The sequence below is a fragment of the Sminthopsis crassicaudata genome, chromosome 5, assembly GCF_048593235.1.
Source record: "Sminthopsis crassicaudata isolate SCR6 chromosome 5, ASM4859323v1, whole genome shotgun sequence".
NCBI classification, from domain to species: domain Eukaryota; kingdom Metazoa; phylum Chordata; class Mammalia; order Dasyuromorphia; family Dasyuridae; genus Sminthopsis; species Sminthopsis crassicaudata.
Window position 1 is genome coordinate 267,302,482 of NC_133621.1, and position 19,112 is coordinate 267,321,593.

Genomic DNA, 19,112 nt, shown 5'->3' on the forward strand with positions numbered 1-19,112 from the left:
GCCAACTCTATTATTTATTTTTAATTTCTGTAATCTATTCCATATCCCTTACAAACATGTCCATTTTGCCAACATGCTGAAAATCCTCTCTAGACATTTTAATCCCTGTTATCATCCTTTCTTTTTTTTTTTTTTTTTTTGTAGTGCCCTAAGCCACAACCGTATTGTACTGCCTTTTTACTGCAAGCAGCCAGAAATGTAAGCAAGTAACAGACAGAATGGAAGTAGACTTTTCAAAATGTCTTAAAACAAGGGACCATGAAATTGGAACCCAATGTTTACAAAATAAAGAAATATGGGTCACAAACCCCAAAATACCTACCAAAAATATGGACATGTGAACAAAAATCGTGGTTAGAGCACTGAAGCTGCATTCACAAAGATCTGAGTTCAATTTCAATTTCTCTCTCAAACATTTACTAGCTGTGTGACCCTGCAGTAATCCTAATTAACAGCTATTTGTTTCAGTTTCCTCATTTGTCAAATGGTAATGATAATAGTATTTACATCTGAGGATTGTTGTGTGAATCAAATGTAATGTGCTGAGTATAATATCTACCATGGGAAAAGTACTATATAAATATTTATTATTTATCAATGATATATAACCCATTACTAATCCAACAAATTTACTAAGGAAAAAAAAAACATCATTAAGTCATATTTTTATATGTAAGTTACTCTACTAGATTCAATGGGAGAGTCTAAAAAAAACCCAGATTTTTTTTGCCCAAGGAAAAATGTGGTATCAATAGACCTCAAAAGAGGGGGAGAGCTTGCTTCCATAGAGGAAGAGATAAAATAGTATAAAGGAAGATAAAACTACAGTTTACAAAGGCAACAGGTAAATGGTGGAGAAATACATTTTGAGAAGAAACTCTAAAGTCTTGAAGATTAGAAAATACAAGGCATAGGCAGAGAACAAAATTTCTATAGTACTTAGAATTTCTTTAGGCAAGTAGTGAAAGGTAAGGTCAATAAGTACACTACAATAAACTCTACTAATAATAATGACTTATTTTTTGGTGAGGCAATTGGGTTTAAGTGACTTGCCCAAGGTTACACAGCTATTACATGATAAGTGTCTGATATTACATTTGAATCAGGTCCTCCTTGTTGCAAAACCACTGCCCTTACCACTTATCCAACTAGTTGATCCTATTAACTTAAATATTTAAAATTAAAACCTATAATAAAACAATAAGATTTTTGATCCACCATGCAGGATCCATGTTATCAAACATAATAAGTACTGCAGACAAAAATCAATAAGTCTGATTATATAGAGATCTGTGTAACAAACAAACAAATAAACAAACAAACAAAAACGTGCTTTTGAAACTAAAAGAATAGAAAAAGGTTGGAAAATATTTCAAATCTCTATATAAACTAAGTTAGATAATAACAATATGTAAGATATACATTCAACTCTCAATATGCATATATTTTAACTTTTGCAAATTCAAGTATTTGTGAGATTAAGTCAGTAACCTCATGTTCACTTTCATGATAACAACCTGCATGCAAAGTAGAGATGAAAAATGAAAGCCACAATGCTGCAAATTTGTGGAGCAGCTGATATGTATTATTCCCTTCATTAGTCTTATTCATCTTATTTTTATAGATTAAAGAAGTCTGTGCATTCCATTGCCTATGAAAATTTACATGTCTGGACTTAAAACTCAAAGATCTATTATAATTATGCTCCCAAAATCTAATGCAACACTCAAGGGGTCCTCTAAATAAGAACATTACAGAAATATATCTCATTACAACAAAGAATATTGAAGAAAGTAGATTAGGACACATTGAAATGAGATTTCTTTTTTTTTTTTTAAGACAAATTCTAAACACAGACTGTATAAACAATACCTTAATAAAACTGTAATCAATCTTAGTGTCACAAGATTACATAACTTAGAAAAAAAATCCTTTTTAAGCAGTTATTATATAAATATATGCCTATACATGTGTATGTATATATATATATATATATGTGTGTGTGTGTGTGTGTGTGTGTGTGTCAGACACAGTGTACAATGGTGTGAATATGAATACAAGTAAAAGGAAAGGCAGCCTTCCCCTCAAGGAGCTTAAATTCTAATGAGTAAAAGGAAGCTGGAAAAAGGTCAAGGACAAAGGATTCATCTGGGAACATGTCAGAAAATTACTTCAACAGTATTTCTAGGTTAGAAATAATATGGTCAATCATTCCTAGGTAAAGATGAACTTTGGTTTGGTGGTCATTGGAATTGAATGCCCTCTTTCCCATTTCCCATATATTCTATGTATAGTTTGACTTTCAAATCATTTTCTAACAATGTGACTTCCATGACAGCTGAAGATTGACTGTATCTGACACATATCTTTTAATCTCTAAATCTAGAAAAATAGCTCAAAATGAAGAAATGACAATAAAAATATCATTAACTTCATGAAAAATGTTCCAGTTTCCCACCACTGAAAGAAACTTAAAAATCAACATGTTTATTTTATCACCTTAAGAAGGTGAAAAATTAAAAAGAATAGAGAATTCTGGGAAGATGGAGGAGCAAGTTGGTAAATTTGAAGCTCTCCAGATTTTCCCCACAAATAGAACAAATTTGTGCCTCAGGGCCAACACTGGTGATAGATCAAGATAACTTGGGGCAGGACAGGGCTTCTGATACAATCCAAAAAGCCCCAAGATTGAGGAGTAACTTGTCTGATGTGCAAACACCTCCAGGCAAACTACACAGAAACATCAAGTGGGGAGCCTCTCAGCTAGCTGGATATGGCTGGAGTCTCGGCAGAAACTTTCACTCCACCCCACTCTTTGTCAAATTCGGGTTTGAGTCTAGGAAGACAGAGTGAATCCTGGATGACTGGGAATTCCAGGCTCCACTGTGCTGCAGAGAGAAGGCCCTGGGTAGGAAGAAATCAGCACTTGGTGAAGGTGGAGCTCTTGATTTGGAATTCCTGATCAGAGTGGAGATCTCAAGGGAAGCTTGAGGCACCATCCTCCAATCCTATGATTAGAGATGTTTATACTTCTTATTAAAAAAAAATGAGCCAGCAAAGTAGACTCCCACCATTAAATCATATTATGGGAATAGAGAAAACCAGAATTCATCTTCAGAGGAGGACATTTTAGTAACAAAAAGCTTCTTCTACCTCAAAGAGTAATGTGAAAATGGCCCCCTGCCCAGAGAGAATTTATGGAGGAATTAAAAAAAGAATTCAAACATCAAATGAGAGACATAGAGGAAAAAACTTTAAAAAATAAAAATAAAAAGCCAAACAATGAAAACAAGACGATTATGAAAAAAAAGTTAGCCAACTAGCAAAGGAGGGACAGAGTCTCAAAGATGAAATTTGAAAATGAGAATTGGATAAAGGGAAGCCAGTGAAGCTATGAGAAACCAAGAAATAACAAAATAGATTATAAAGAATGAGAAAATAGAAGAAGGTAAAACATCCTATATGAAAACTGAAAGATGTGAAGAGCAGATCAAGAAAAGAAAATATAGGAATAAGCTCACTGTTATAACTTTTTGACAAAAAAATGGACCTTGACACAATAATGCACGAATACAGTCCTGGAGTGATAGGACATGAAGGGAAAAATAGAAATAGAAAAAATCCCCTGATCACCACCACAAAAGATTCTTTTTGGAAAATAAACAGGAATATTCTAGTCAAATAGTGAAATCCCCAGATCAAAAAGAAAATTTTGCAAAAAGCAAAAAAAAAAAATCAAAACATTGGAGCTGTTACAATTAGAATTGTGCAAGACTTATCAGCACCTACAATAGAAGACTACAGGTCTACAGGTCCTGGAATCAATCTATCCACAACAGGAAAAAAAATAAAAAGCTATTCCTATGGCCAAAAATATCACATCCAACAAAATTATCTATAATTTTGAATGATAAAAAATGAATATTAAATGAACTTGCAAATTTTCAGGACTTTCTTTCAACCAAACCTGAACTTAACAGAAAATTTAACATATAAGGGACAATATTAAAGAGCAATTTTGAAGAATTCCGCATAGAGAAACTGTTTAAACATCAAAATATTGTTTGGTTTTCCCTGGAAATGTATACTATGCTTTTAAGATTTACATCAACAGTAAGGTAGCTCAAAGGAAAGACTGGTAGAGGTAAGATAAAAATAGTAATTATGTAATAGAAAGAAAGCATAGAAGAAGAATACAAGCAAGCATTAGAGAGAGGGAAGACTCAGTTCTGAAAACCTACTCACATCAGGAATGGGTTCAACACTACATATATAATATGAAAAGTAGAGCACTCTCCAAAAATCTATAAAGAAGTAAGGGTAGTGGGGTGGGCAGATGGGGAAGCAAAGGGTGAGGAAAGAAGCCAAGGGAGGGATCCTGGAGTGGGGAGAGGTTAAGTAATAACAAGACAAGTTATAAAACAGAATTTAATTATAATCAGTAGGGATAGGAAAGTCGTGTGTGTGTGTGTGTGTGTGTGTGTGTGTGTGTGTGTGTGTGTCTATATATGTCTACATAAATATATATTTTCTTAATGGTAGCTTTCTTGAGGGTGAGAGGGTAGATGAAAGGAAAGAGTATAGTAAATAAGTTATACGGCAGAGAAAACAATTTACAAAGAAGTAAAGAAAAAATGGATATTCATGAACTTAATTTCTTCTAATAAATATATAATTTCTTTATCTGGTAATTTGTTGATGTATATTTTGAATTCTCCTTGAATTTTTGAAGGGCACATGACAATGTTATCTTTTGCTTTGTTTTATTTTGTTTTGTATTCCTTTTCTGTTTTTATTTTTTTTACTGTTTTTTTCAAATAAAATAAATTTTACAAATAAACAAAATGTCATAGAAAAACAAAAAAAAAATTTACAAATCGTGGGAAATTCTAATATACCACTAGGAGAACTATAATTGGTCCAGGTGTTTTAGAAAACAATATGTAAGAATCAAAATACTATTTTTTTATTCCATTGCTAAGAATTCATCCTAAAAAGAGCAAGGACAGGAAAAATAAGAACTATGTGTACAGAAATATTCATAGGTGCTCTATTTGTAATAAAAAATCAGGAGCAACCGGTGCAACCAACTTTTAGAGAAAATTAGTATTATTATGGAATGAATCACAGATATGGAGCAAGAAGAGACCTCTAGGAACATCATAATATTATTTATTTTAGAGTGTAAGTCATGGGATTTGAAGCCTGGTTCTCCACTCCAAATCTAAGACTCTTTTCAGTGCATAGTTAAATACAAAGGTAACAAGAAAATATGGAGACTGATAGAGAAATATTAGCAGAATGTAAATTGCATAAAAGTTGGTTTCAGTTAGTTATTCAGAAGAAAAAAAAAACACAACAAAACTTAGAGGTGGGGAAACTTGAAAGTCTGATGCAGAAAAAAAGCTTCTTTGCTTTAAAATAATTTGGGTCCTTTTAACTCCATTTGGATCTTTGGTATTAAATAACTAAAGAGATTGTATAGTATGTTTACAATATCTTTTAACAAAACAAAGCACTGTCTAAACTGAAATATGAGTAGAAAAAAAAATCAATAAAGAAACTTTACCTCCATATCAAAACTGAATTCGTTATCTGTGATTAGCTGGAGAATTTTCCATTCTGGTATGTCAGAGTATCTTTCAAAAAGAAACCAAAAATTAGTTCTTTTATTTCCAGAAGTCAATCATGAACAAGAAAACTTTTTAGTTGTTGCAAGGTTCTTTGTTACCCAATGATATGTTACAAAGGATGATTGAATAGAAGATATAATCAACTATTCCTATTCCAAGATTCATTTTGGTAGAGAAGAAAATATTAGTTTAGAAGCTATCAGGGGCTCTTTCCTCCAGAATAAGTTGATAAACAAACACAATGGGACATTATAAATTCCCAAATTATTAAAACCTTGGAAATCTATTTGTAATAGCATGTCACTGTTCTCTGTACCTTCCCTTCTAAATTGTGACAATTACCCTCAACAGGTTTCAGCTCTAGATATGAGTTGTATTTGTTGTTCAATCATTTCAGTAGTGTCTTATTCTTTGATCCCATTTGGCATTTGATTGGCATAGGTACTAAAGTGGTTTGCCATTTCTTTCCTCAATTCTTTCACAGATGGGGAAACTCAGGAAAACAGGATTAAGTGAGACTTGCCTGGAATCATAACCAAATAAGTATCTGATCTAGATTAGAACTCAGATGACCCTTCTTGATTCCAAACCCAGGACACAGTGCCCACTGCTTTGCCTAGTTGTCCTTTAGATATGTGAATATATCATGCGTTCCAGTCTCAGTAAGTCTTTATTGTAAAAGTAAATGTTTATCTTCCTTGCTAGAAAAAGTTTTTACAATCCCTGTGGTAATCTACTTTCAAGGAGTTTCAACTCCAGATTTTTCAATTCACTTGCGCTGGAGGGAGAGAGTGGTTGAGTTCAGAATTCAAGTTGGGGTACATTATTTGTCTTTGATTAATGTAGGGAAATTTCAGAGAGAAAATAATGCAGATGAGCAACTGTTATGGGAAAAATTTCTGGGGCACACTTGCTCAATATAACAAAGGGGGGACTTGAATCCAATTTATCTTTATTCCCTGTTCACTAGCACAAAACCATTCTCTTCTCAGCTCCTTAGGATGTGTTAGCACATCTTTCTTTCTCTTTCCTTCTTCCTTTCCTTCTTCCTTTCCTTTCCTTTCCTTTCCTTTCCTTTTTCCTTTCCTTTTTCCTTTCCTTTTTCCTTTCCTTTTTCCTTTCCTTTTTCCTTTCCTTTTTCCTTTCCTTTTTCCTTTCCTTTTTCCTTTCCTTTTTCCTTTCCTTTTTCCTTTCCTTTTTCCTTTCCTTTTTCCTTTCCTTTTTCCTTTCCTTTTTCCTTTCCTTTTTCCTTTCCTTTTTCCTTTCCTTTTTCCTTTCCTTTTTCCTTTCCTTTTTCCTTTCCTTTTTCCTTTCCTTTTTCCTTTCCTTTTTTCCTTTCCTTTCCTTTCCTTTCCTTTCCTTTCCTTTCCTTTCCTTTCCTTTCCTTTCCTTTCCTTTCCTTTCCTTTCCTTTCCTTTCCTTTCCTTTCCTTTCCTTTCCTTTCCTTTCCTTTCCTTTCCTTTCTCCTTTCCTCCTTTCTCCTTTCCTTTCCTTTCCTTTCCTTTCCTTTCCTTTCCTTTCCTTTCCTCTCCTTTCCTTTCCTCTCCTTTCCTTTCTCCTTTCCTTTCCTTTCCTTTCCTTTCCTTTCCTTTCCTTTCCTTTCCTTTCCTTTCCTTTCCTTTTCCTTCCTTTCCTTTCCCTTTCCTTTTCCTTTCCTTTCCTTTCCTTTCCTTTCTCCTTTCCTTTCCTTTCCTTTCCTTTCCTTTCCTTTCCTTTCCTTTCCTTTCCTTTCCTTTCCTTTCCTTTCCTTTCCTTTTCCTTTCCTTTCCTTTCCTTTCCTTTCCTTTCCTTTCCTTTCCTTTCCTTTCCTTTCCTTTCCTTTCTCCTTTCCTTTCCTTTCCTTTCCTTTCCTTTCCTTTCCTTTCCTTTCCTTTCCTTTCCTTTCCTTTCCTTTCCTTTCCTTTCCTTTCCTTTCCTTTCCTTTCCTTTCCTTTTCCTTTCCTTTCCTTTCCTTTCCTTTCCTTTCCTTTCCTTTCCTTTCCTTTCCTTTCCTTTCCTTCCTTCCTTCCTTCCTTCCTTCCTTCCTTCATTCCTTTTGCTCTGATACTTTGATACACATGAGCAATCTCCCTTCCTTTCTTCTTAAACTTGAGAACTGACTGCTTATTTGGTCCTGTTTTTTAACATTCTTCTTCCCTTTCTCATTTTTCAGTTGTATTTCATCTCCTTTTCCTCCTCTTTATAGCCTTCACCTTGTCTTCTTTCTTATGTCTTTTCCATCTCCTCAAATCCTCTTTGGGCTCACTTTCTTTTCTTCCTTTAGTTGGAATCTATCATCTTCAACTCAGCTTCTCAATTTTCACTTCAACTAACTCTACTTTTTACTTAAACTTCTCAAGGCCTCCTGAATTTTTTTATTAACTTCCAAATTTTTATTTTTCTTTCCAGATTCTTAGGGCTTCAAAATCATGTTCCTATTTGCTTCCCCTTAAATTCACATCTAAAAGAGGAATAATATAATACCATTAACAGGAATAATGTAAATGCTGCAACATGTCCATCAACCATAATCCCATAGAAAAAGAGATCAATTTCCTGGGACTATCTTGTTAGCATATCTAAAAGACTGACTCAATTATCTCTTTAGGTATCCTGCAACAACTCCCATAGATACAATGTACATGAGAGTTTGTTCTTACCTAGGCCCCCCCCCTTGTTCCCTTCCTAACTCTGTTCTAATGGGCTCTTTTCTCTACATCAAGGACTTACTTCCCTCTGACTTTAAAAAGCCATGTCACTTGAAACATCTTGCTTAATCATATTTGATTTAGCCCCTAAGCTATTTCACATTAATCAATGCCATCCTATGGGGCTGTGAAAATATCTCCGTTGAATTTGTCATATTAGGAACTGCTCTGGGTGCTTTATAGTTCTAATACTTCATTTTTTAAATAAATATAGGAAGAAAGGTTCCAAATGTTCAGCTTCTTGGGATCAGGGGACTCTTCCCACCAATCTCCCGAGACAATCACTCCCAACTTTGCCTCTTTTCTCTTCACCTTCCTCCTTATTTAAGAGAAAAAAATTATCATTTCTTGGAATACTTCATTCTACTTGATCATCTAGAAAGTGGAAAGGCGTTTTTCCAGAATTTTCACCTTCTTTTATATTAAGAGTAACTCTTAACACTGACAGCAACAAAGAGCACAGAATCTGTAGGACACTGCAAAATAACATTCTGTGCTGTGGGAAAATGAGCTCACTAAAAGTGAGATACTTAGCAATCTCTGTTTTAGTCATTCCTGTTAATGACCTTTACAACTAATCCTTTGCCATATCTGTTTGCCTTTGTAGGAGCTCCAGAGAAGTGCGTTTTCAAAAGGTTTACTACTTCTCAAGATACAATGCCAACTTGCCCACATCTCTCTAATTGGAAAGAAGAATATTCCTGCCAAAGTCTCAAAGTAAAAATTAGCTCTCTACCATAGTTGTCTACAAGAGTTCCAAGCAGAAACTACTCACCAGACGCTTCCCTCTTCTCTACCATTGCTTCTCTCCTTGCTGAGAAATCTCCAATACCATCTCTTGTCTTAATTTAGGATCCTGGTCCCAGTGACTAACCCCCAGCCCCTGTTGATAACTCCTTGATCTGAGCACTTAGGTAAAACTTCTGCAAGTAGAAGATGATACATATTTGCATTGCAGATGTGATTTAAAAGCCCCCTTCCAGGTGGCTAACATGTGGTGTGGCCATATGGAACATAGCTGGTTCATTCTTCATTCATCAAATACTATTTCTTAATAGTTCTAAGAGGGTTTTGTGGATAGGAAGTAGGAAGGGGGTAAAAATACAGTGGATTCAACTTCTTCCTTTGTCACATAATGATTTCATGAACCCAAACTAGTCACTTAATCCTTCAGCTTCCTCAGTCAACTATCTATACACAAAACAGTTAATAATCTGATAAATAAGCTTGAATAAACACATGCACACACATACACATAGTGTACATATATGTGTGTGTATATATACACACACATATGCAATATATGCATAAACATATATACACACATAATAATGTACATATATATATATATATACATATATATATATATATATATATATATATATATATATATATATATATATATATGTGCAAATGCACATGTACCTAGTAGGTGTCCAGTAAACCTAATTTGTTGAAAGTTAATTAAGCAAAAACATGAATTAATATGATAGTATAAAAATTCTATAGCATAGTATAGCATAGTATACTATAGTAGTATAAAAATTTTGGATTCATGACAGTCTGCTTTGTCTGAATTGAAAAACCCATTGAAGACTGGACCAAGAAGATTAATCAAAAGCTACAAAGCCTACCTGCTTGTAGAATCTTCTGAAGAACTTTCTTCTGCTATTGTAGAAAAAAGTAAAATACAATTAAAACTTAATATATAAAAATTAATATAAAAGGCATAATTTTAAAGCTATTCTACAATGTATTTTTGAGCAACGCCAATATGATTCAAAGGGAATTGTGATATAGATAAATGTCTTTAAGTTGAATGAGGTGGGTAGAAAGAGGTGGTCTTAAAATATGAGTTATCTGTGAGTGATCTGGTTACATTAATTGCTTCGCACTTTCAGAGCACCATATCTCTAAGCAAATACCATAAATAAAAAGAACAATCTGCTCTAACATGAATAATTTGGGCTTTTTTATGTAAGTAGATTGCAAAGACGATATTGAGAAAGATCGACTTTCTTACCACAGTCCTCACAGATAAAATGTTTGGAAATATAGTACTGCCACATTCAGCATGACATGGCAGAATATTCCCTTTTATAAATCAGAGAAATCCACAGACATTCAGTTTAGCATAACATAACATATTTCTATCTCTTCTCCATGGGCAAGAGATCCAAAACAATGTAACCTGTCTAAAGCTCTATAATCCCTTGAAGAAAGGGGTTAATAAGTAGAAAACCAATGTATTTTTTCTATTCAAGTCTTCTTGGGAAGGGAAACTAAAAATAAAAACAAAAGTAATGATTTACAATGCACATCTATTATTTCTTCTGATCTTTGACTGCAAAATATAGTTTAAAAATATTTTACTGGGCAATAAAATAAGAAATTCTTTTTTTTTTTACTACGAACCATGACATGAGTCTAAGGGAAAGAACTAAGAGATAACTATTTCTCCATTTCACTAGGTATATTATTTTGTTATTTAATTCATAAATCATTCTCCAAAATTGACTTTCTCCAAAACATTGAAAATGATGCTGCCAGATTGCTTTTGAACTAATTATGTCCAAAGGAATATGAGATTTCATTTGTATGGAAATCACAGTGATAAAAATTACCTTCACTGATAAACAGGGAATTTCTCTGCAAATGATATTCTTTTAATTTAATAGTTTTTATTTACCAGATATATGCATGGGGAATTTCACAACATTGACAATTGCGAAACCGTTTTTTCTAATTTTTCCCCTCGTTCCCCCCCACCCCAAAGATGGCAGGTTGGTCAATACATGTTCGATATCTTAAAGTAGAAATTATATACATATACAACACACACACACACACACACACACACACACACACACACGACCAAAAGTTTGTTTTGCAGTCCAAAAAGAATCGGACTTTGAAACAGTGTACAAATAGGCCTGTGAAGGAAATATAAAATGCAGGCGGACAAAATTAGAGGGATTGGGAATTCTATGTAGTGGTTCTTATGCTGGGTGTAGCTGGTTCAGTTCATTATTGCTCTATTGGAAGTGATTTGGTTCATCTTATTGTTGAAAATGGCCATATCCATCAGAATTGATCATCATATAGTATTGTTGTGCAAGTATACAACGATCTTCTGGTCCTACTCATTTCACTCAGCATCAGGTCATGTAAATCTCTCCAGGCTTTTCTGAAATCATCCTGCTAGTCATTTCTTACACAGCAATCATATTCCATAATATTCATATACCACAATTTATTCAGCCCTTCTCTAATCAATGGGCATCCGCATCCCTTTCCCTTCTTTAAGATCTCTTTGGGATATAAGACCAGAAGTAAAACTGCTGGGTGAAAGGGGATGCACAGTTTGATAACTTTTTGAGCAAAGTTGAAAATTGCTCTCCAGAATGGCTGGATGCATTCACAATTCCAGCAACAATGTGTCAGTGTCCCTGTTTTCCCACATCCCCTTCAACATTCTGCATTATCTTTCCCTGTCATTCTAGCCAATTAGAGATGTGTAGTGGTATCTCAGAGTTGTTTTAATTTGCATTTCTCTGATTAATAATGAAATGGAGCATCTTTTCATATAGCTAGAAATAGTTTCAATTTCTTCTTCTGAGAATTGTCTGTTCATATCCTTTGACCATTTATCAATAGGAGAATGGCTTGATTTCTTATAAATTAGAGTCAATTCTCTTTATATTTTGGAAATGAAGCCTTTATTGCAAATGATATTCTTAGTGAATTATTAAGTTGAGGCGCTGTGAGGTTAAGCAACTTGTGTAGAGTCAACCAGCTAGGATGTATCAGAAGTGAGTTTTAAACCTATGTCTTCTGACAGTAAAGGACAGCTCTTTAGCCAGTTTACCCAACTGGTTAGGACCTGCAAAAATGTTCACTGTGTCTCCTCAGACTGAGAATTTAGAGTTCCCGCTACTCTCTGATATATTTTAAGTGAAATTTCATTATATAACATAATACATATTGAGTTATCTAATAATGATTTATTTCCATTTAAACATAAGTAAGCTAAAAATGTCATTCTATACTGTGCAGCCAAAAATGGTATTTCTAGATACTTTCCTGAAGAGTGGAGGGCCTGAAGATATCAACTATGTTCATAAATATCAAAGTAGCTAATGCTTCTCCCTAGGCAGATATTTTAGTATGGTAGTTTTTTAAAACATAAAATCAAGGAGACAAAAAATGCACAAATCTTTGAGCTCTTCCTTCCTTTTGTCACATAAAGCCTCTGAATTGGTTTTCGAGTGACAGAATCCACATATATTTTCAGCAGAAGATACTTTGGAAGAACCTCAGGAAAAGTCGATCTGAAGAACAGGGGTAGGGTGGAGGTGGCCCAGCAAAGGTACAATACAGGGACTGAGATCAGAGTGGATTCTGTCCCCTGGAGAAATTTACTGGGAATCTTTTAACTATAATACAAGCTATTCTGTCTTGGTTCAGAAACCACTGGATCAGCAAACAGACTTTTCCTGAAGTTCTTCCAAAATATCTTCTGCTGAAAGACTTTCAACTCAACTTCAGAAGACAAATAATGAGACCCCAAACCCCAGGAAAACAAATGGGTTTAGCCATGCTTACACAGCACTAGATGGAAGACAGCAACCCTGGCCCCAGGGAAGCATGAAACTACTGTTGCCTGTAGAGGAAATTTGAGATAGAGGAAATTTGGGACAATTTCCCTATTGTCCTAAGAGCAGACCAGAACATTTAAAAATGAAAAGCAAAAGAACTCTGACCATAGATAGATTCTATGGAGATAGGAAAGTGCAGACCTCAAACCCTGATGACACTTGAGGCAAAAAGCCATCAGGTCAAGCCTCAAAATGTAAGATAACTTGGTCTGCAACTCTGAAGATTCTCTTAGTAAGAATTATAAATAGATCTTAAAAGAGTTAAAAGGAAAGTGGAGAAAGGAAATGAGAGCTTTAGAAAAAGAACCAGAGATCTTGTTTTAAAAAAAATACTACTTCCCGGGGGGGGGGGGGCAGAGCCAAGATGGTGGAGAGGATAGATGCTTCATTCTGAACTCCCTTCTACCCTCACTTACTATATACCTAATTCAGCCTCAGAAATCATGCTTGACTGGTAGGATTCCCAAATATTGGGAGTACAACACTTTGCCAGCCAAAGATTACTTGGAACTTCGCCAGATAAAGTCTGTCTTGATCGGGTAGGAGGAGTCCAGAGCAGCCAGGGAGTCAGAACACAGAGGCTTGCCCATGCTGAGTGGACCCGGAGCACAGTGTGATCCCTGTGGGTGGAGAATTTGCAGGGAGGACTCTACCACACGTTGTCTGCTCTGCTTTAATTGAAAAGCAGTAGATCAACAGAGAAGTTACACAAACACCAAAGGTAGCATATACACCAAAACACCAGAGTTTAACAGGACCTGACCATACCCACCCAGCACCAGGAGTGACCCAGCACAACCCCAGTACAGCTGTTCAGCCATAGTCTACCAGAACAGAGACACTTCTGCTGCTCAACCGCTTGTCCCAAGGCAGCCACTAGTGGGGCTCTGCCCAGGGCACACTTCCTGCCCAGTGGGGTACTTCCAAAGAAAATCACACTACTGCATAGCAGGGTTCTGCCCAAGACACTCATAATTTCTGCACAGTGGGGGCTCTGCCCAGGGCAGTAAGACTTTGCAGCAGAATGTCCACTCTTCAAGCCTGTTTTTGCAGGACAGTTACTGTCTATCTGTCCCTGTTTTGCAGAGGAAGCTGAGAACCTCCTTCCCCTGAAGCCAGACACTAAGGGCTTTAAAAAAAATGAATAAAAAAGCCAAGCTAGCTTTAACTATAGATAGCTTCTATACAGAAATAGAGCAGATTTCTAACCCTAAGGAGACTAATAGAAGAAAATTTCCAGAAAAAAAAAAAACAAAAACAAAAACAAAGGGGGATATAACCTGATCCCCATCAGACAAGTTCAACTGGAAGAAATCAGAAAATATCCTAAAACAGAGCTAGAAGAAAAATGGATAAAAAAAAAGAGAAGCTCTGCAAAAGAGCATGAGAAATGCATATAAATCATTAAAAGAAAGATTTGATAAAGTGGAAAAAGAAAACAACTTCCTGAAATGTGAAATGGAAAAGGTAAGGGACTCCTAGGTAAACAGAATTTGTGAATTGGAAAAGGTAAAGAAGTCCCAGGAAAGTAAGATTTGTTCATTGGAAAAATGAAAATAACTCATTAAAAACAAAACAAAACAAAACAAAACAAAACAAACAAACAAACAAAAAAAAAAATGAGTGAAATGGAAAAAATTCCATAGAGCAAAACAAGTCATTTAAAAACTCAATTGGACATATAGAAAAAGAAGGGAAAAAAGTTAATGAAGCTAATAACTTATTAAAAATAAGAACTGATTTGATTAAAAATCAGAACTGATCAGAATTGAATGTAAACTGCTTGCATTATTATCTTTCTACCCAGGTTACTTATACCTTTGGAATCCAATTATTACCATGCGACAAGAAAATTGGATTTACACACATATATTATATCTAGGTTATGCTGTAGTACATTTAATATTCATGGAATTGCCTGTCATCTAGGGGAGGGAGTAGAGGCAGGGAGGGAGGGAGGGGAAAATTTGGAAAAATGAATACAGGGATAATGTAAAAAAATATATATATTCATGCATATGTACTATGAAAAAATTATATTTATAAAATTAGTTTAAAAACTCAGAATTGAAAAAACAGAAATGAATGATTATTTGAGACATCAAGAATCAGTCAAGAAAAAACAAAAAAATGAAAAAAATAGAAAAAAATGTTAAATATCTACGTGGAAAAATAAGAGACCTGGAAAATAGATCTAGGACACATAATCTAAGGATAATTGGAATCTCTGAAAAGCATGATGAGCAAAAAGAGCCTAGACAATATTTTTCAGAAAATCCTCCAAGAGAACTGCCTCACATGTAAGAGAATCAGAAGGTAAAATAGGCATTGAACCCCCAAATAAAAACGTCAAGTAATAACGTGGCTAAATTTCAGAACTGTCAGACTTAGGAAAAAATGTTACAAGCAGCCAGAAAAACAAAACAAAAAAAAAAAAAAAAACAATACCAAGGAGCGACAATATAGGATAACTCAGAATCTAGCAGCTTCCACATTAAAGGATCAAAGGGCCTGGAATCTCAGCTTCTGAAAGTCAAAAAGACTTGGAATGCAGCCAAGAATAAACTACCCAGCTAAGCTGCACATTTTCTTCCAGGGAAGAAGATAGACATTCAATGAAACAAGTGAATTCCATTTATTCCTAATGAAAAAATAAATAAATAAATAGAGCTAAACAAAAAATTTAACCTCCCAATAGGAGAACCATAAAAGATAAAAAGAACTCTTGTTTTTTGTTATAGGCATACATAAAGAGCATTTGTATAATTTGGTTTTACTGTTATAATATTAAAAAAATTGGAAAATAAAAGTGGAAAGGGGATTTTATCAGAAAAGGGAAAAGGGGAGATAAAAAGAGGGAAATTACATCACACAAAGAGGCAAAGGAAACCTATTATATCTGAGGGAATTAAGGGAGAGGGAGGTACATCGTACTCTCATCAGATTTGGCTCAAAGAGAAAATATTAGACATATTTGGTTTACAGAGAAACTTCTCTCACCTCATTGAAAAGTGGGAGATGAAAAGGGAGAAGGAAAGGAGTAAACTAAATAGAAGGGAATACAGAAAAAAAAATAAGACAAAGTTAAAGGAAAGGAGGAGGGACTGAAAGGGGATGGGAGGGATTCTAAAAAGGGAGAGCGGCATGAGGCAAGTGGTGCCCTAAGTTTAATACTGGGGACATGGGTAAAGAGGGAAAGGAAAAGGAAAGTATAATCTGGGGATAATAAGATGGCAGAAAATACAGAATTAGTACTTTTAACTGTAAATGTGAATGTGATGAATTCTCCCATAAAGTGGAGTCTGATGCACACTGCATCAAAAGCCAGAATCCTACAATATATGGTTTGCAGGAAACACATTTAAAGCAGGGTAATACATACAGAGTCAAGGTAAAAGGCTGTAGGAGAATCTATTCATTATGCTTCAGGTGAATTCAGAATAGCAGGGCTAGCCATTTTCAGATCAAGAAAAGCAAAATATTATCTAATTAAAAGAAATAAGGAAGGAAAGTACATCTTGCAAAAGAGTAGCATAGACAATGAAGCAGTATCAATACTAAACATATATGCACCAAGTAGTGAATATATATTGTGCATATATGGTGCACCAAGATCTCCTAAAGGAGAAGTTGAAAGAGTTGGAAGAAAAAATACACAGCAAACTATAATAGTTGGAGAACTCAACCTTGCACTTTCAGAATTAGATAAATCAAACCACAAAACAAATAAGAAAGAAGTTAAAGAGGTAAATATTGGTAATATTGGAAAAGTTAGATATGACAGATCTTTTGAGAAAACTGAATAGAGACAGGAAGGAGTATACTTTCTTCTCAGCAGTTCATGGAACTTCTACAAAAATTGACCATATATTGGGACATAAAGACCTCAAAATTAAATGCAGAAAGTTAGAAATAGTAAATTCATTCTTTTTAGATCACAATGAAAAAACTACATTCAACAAAAAGCTAGGGCTAAACAAAAAAGTAATTGGAAACTAAATAATCTCATCCTAAGGAATGAATGGGTCAAATCATAGACACAATAATTTCACTCAAGAGAATGACGACAATGAGACAACATACCAAAATTTGTGGGATGCAGCCACAGTGGTAATAAGGGAAAATTTTATATCTCTAGAGGCTTACTTGAATAAAATAGAGAAAGAAGATCAATGAATTGGGTTTACTACTTAAAAAGTTAGAAAAAGAGCAAATTAACCCTCCCATCAAATATTAACTTGGAATACTAAAATGAAAATGAAAATAAAATTGAATATAAAAAAACTTTTAAATTAATAAATAAAACTTGAGAGTTTGTTTTATGAAAAAAAACGATAAAATTGATAAACCTTTGGTAAATTTGATTAGAAAAAGGAAAGAAAGTGGGGCAGAGCCAAGATGGCACAGAAGATACACATGCATTTCTAAGCTCCCTTTTACCATCAATACCAACTAGTGAAATCAGCTTCAAAAATAATGCTGGACTGATAAAAACCACAAGGATTAGAAGCACAACTTACCAGAAAAAGAGAATCTGGAATTTTAACAGAAAAGGTCGGTTCTAAGAGGAGGAAAAAAAGCACCGGCACAGACAGGGTTGGACTAAGGGCTAGCACATTGAGTCAAATGGGCTGGGGAGAACTCTGGGATCAGAGAAGCCACTGAGATAGAGGAATCTGGCATAGGCTGATAGCTCCACTCTGCTTGTAAAATGGCACATAAGAAGAGAAATCAAAGCCACTTTAAAGTAAAAATCCAGAAAATATAATCACCCCAAACCAGAAGTTACCTAACACTAATCTCATTATGGTGTGCAGCCCCCTTCTGCTGTCCGGGGCTTTTCCTTAGGGCAGTTAAGAATGTGAACAGCAGGGGACACAGCCTGGGGCAGGCTGTGATCCTCATAGTGTGGGGCTCAGCCTGAGGTAGTGGAATTCTCACAGTAGTGAAACTTCAGCAGCAGTGGAACTCCCACAGCAGCAGAACCCCTGCAACAGCAAGTGTGCTTTCTGAGCAGAGATGTCCAGTTTAAGAGCAGGGGCTTTTTGTGTCAGCTGGTAATATTTACGGCCCTATGGGAGGCTTTGCCTGGGGTTTGTGACGCTTTTACTGTTCAGCCTCTAGTCTCAGGGCAGTTGCTAGGTGACATAGTGTGGGTCCTTCAATGGGCACTCCTTGCTGCAGCCCTGCTAACCACCTCTGAGTCATTTCTGTTGGGAGGAAGAGAACTCTCTCCCAGAGTTCTCTCTTAGCCCAGTCAAAGGATTGCTGCATCCTATCAACTGTCTGGGAGAAAGCTGGTAAATTTCATACAAAAGAGCAGACCCCCACAGAGTTTTAAGAATGAGTAAGAAACTGAAGAGAATGATTGACACATTTTATACTGAGAAAGAGCTGGTATCCAACCCCAAGGAAGCTAACAGCAAACACTCTCCAGATAACAGCCTAAAAGGGAATGATACATGCCCGTCAACACATAATCCTCTCCTAGAAGAGACTGTTCAAAAGTTAAGAGATTTTGAAGAAAAATGGGGAAAGGAAAGAGAAGCTATGATAGAGAATAACAACGTCCTGAAATTTGAGTTGGAAAAAAATACAGAATTCACAGGAGGTGCAGGGAAACAAAATTTTGTGAATTAGAAAAGATTAACAAAAAACAGGAAAGTAAGATTTCTGAATTGGAGAAGATAAAAAAAATCCTTAAAAAGTAGTGTTTGTGATGTGGAAAAAGAAAATAACTCACTAAAAAAATAGTGAAATGAAAAAAAATTCAACTGAGCAAAATAATTCATTTAAAAGCTCAATTGGACCCATACAAAAAGAACTAAAAATTTGAAGGAAAATGACTCATTAAAAATCAGAACTGAACAAATAGAAATGAATGATTCATTGAGAAATCAAGAATCAGTCAAACAAAACAAAACAAAACAAAAAAATAAATAAATGAAAAGCTGGAGAATAACATCAAATATTTACTGGGAAAATCTATAGACTTGGAAAATAGATCTAGGAGAGATAATCTGAGGATCATTGGACTTACTGAAAATTATGATGAAAAAAAAGAGCCCAGATTCTATTTTACAGGAAATCATCAACGAGAATTGTCCAGAGATAATAGGAACAGAAGGGAAAAT

The 19,112-nt window shown here is 35.0% G+C and overlaps 1 protein-coding gene across 1 annotated transcript in view; it reads right to left on the minus strand.

Annotated features, from left to right (window-relative positions):
• LOC141544591 (uncharacterized) overlaps positions 1-19,112 on the minus strand; it is a 64,802-nt gene that overhangs the window by 11,883 nt on the left and 33,807 nt on the right. The window contains exons 7-8 of the mRNA XM_074270964.1: positions 9,955-9,988; positions 5,570-5,639 (exon numbers count right to left, since the gene is read on the minus strand). Coding sequence (XP_074127065.1) covers positions 5,570-5,639; positions 9,955-9,988 — 104 coding nt within the window. The remainder of the gene's footprint in view (positions 1-5,569; positions 5,640-9,954; positions 9,989-19,112) is intronic.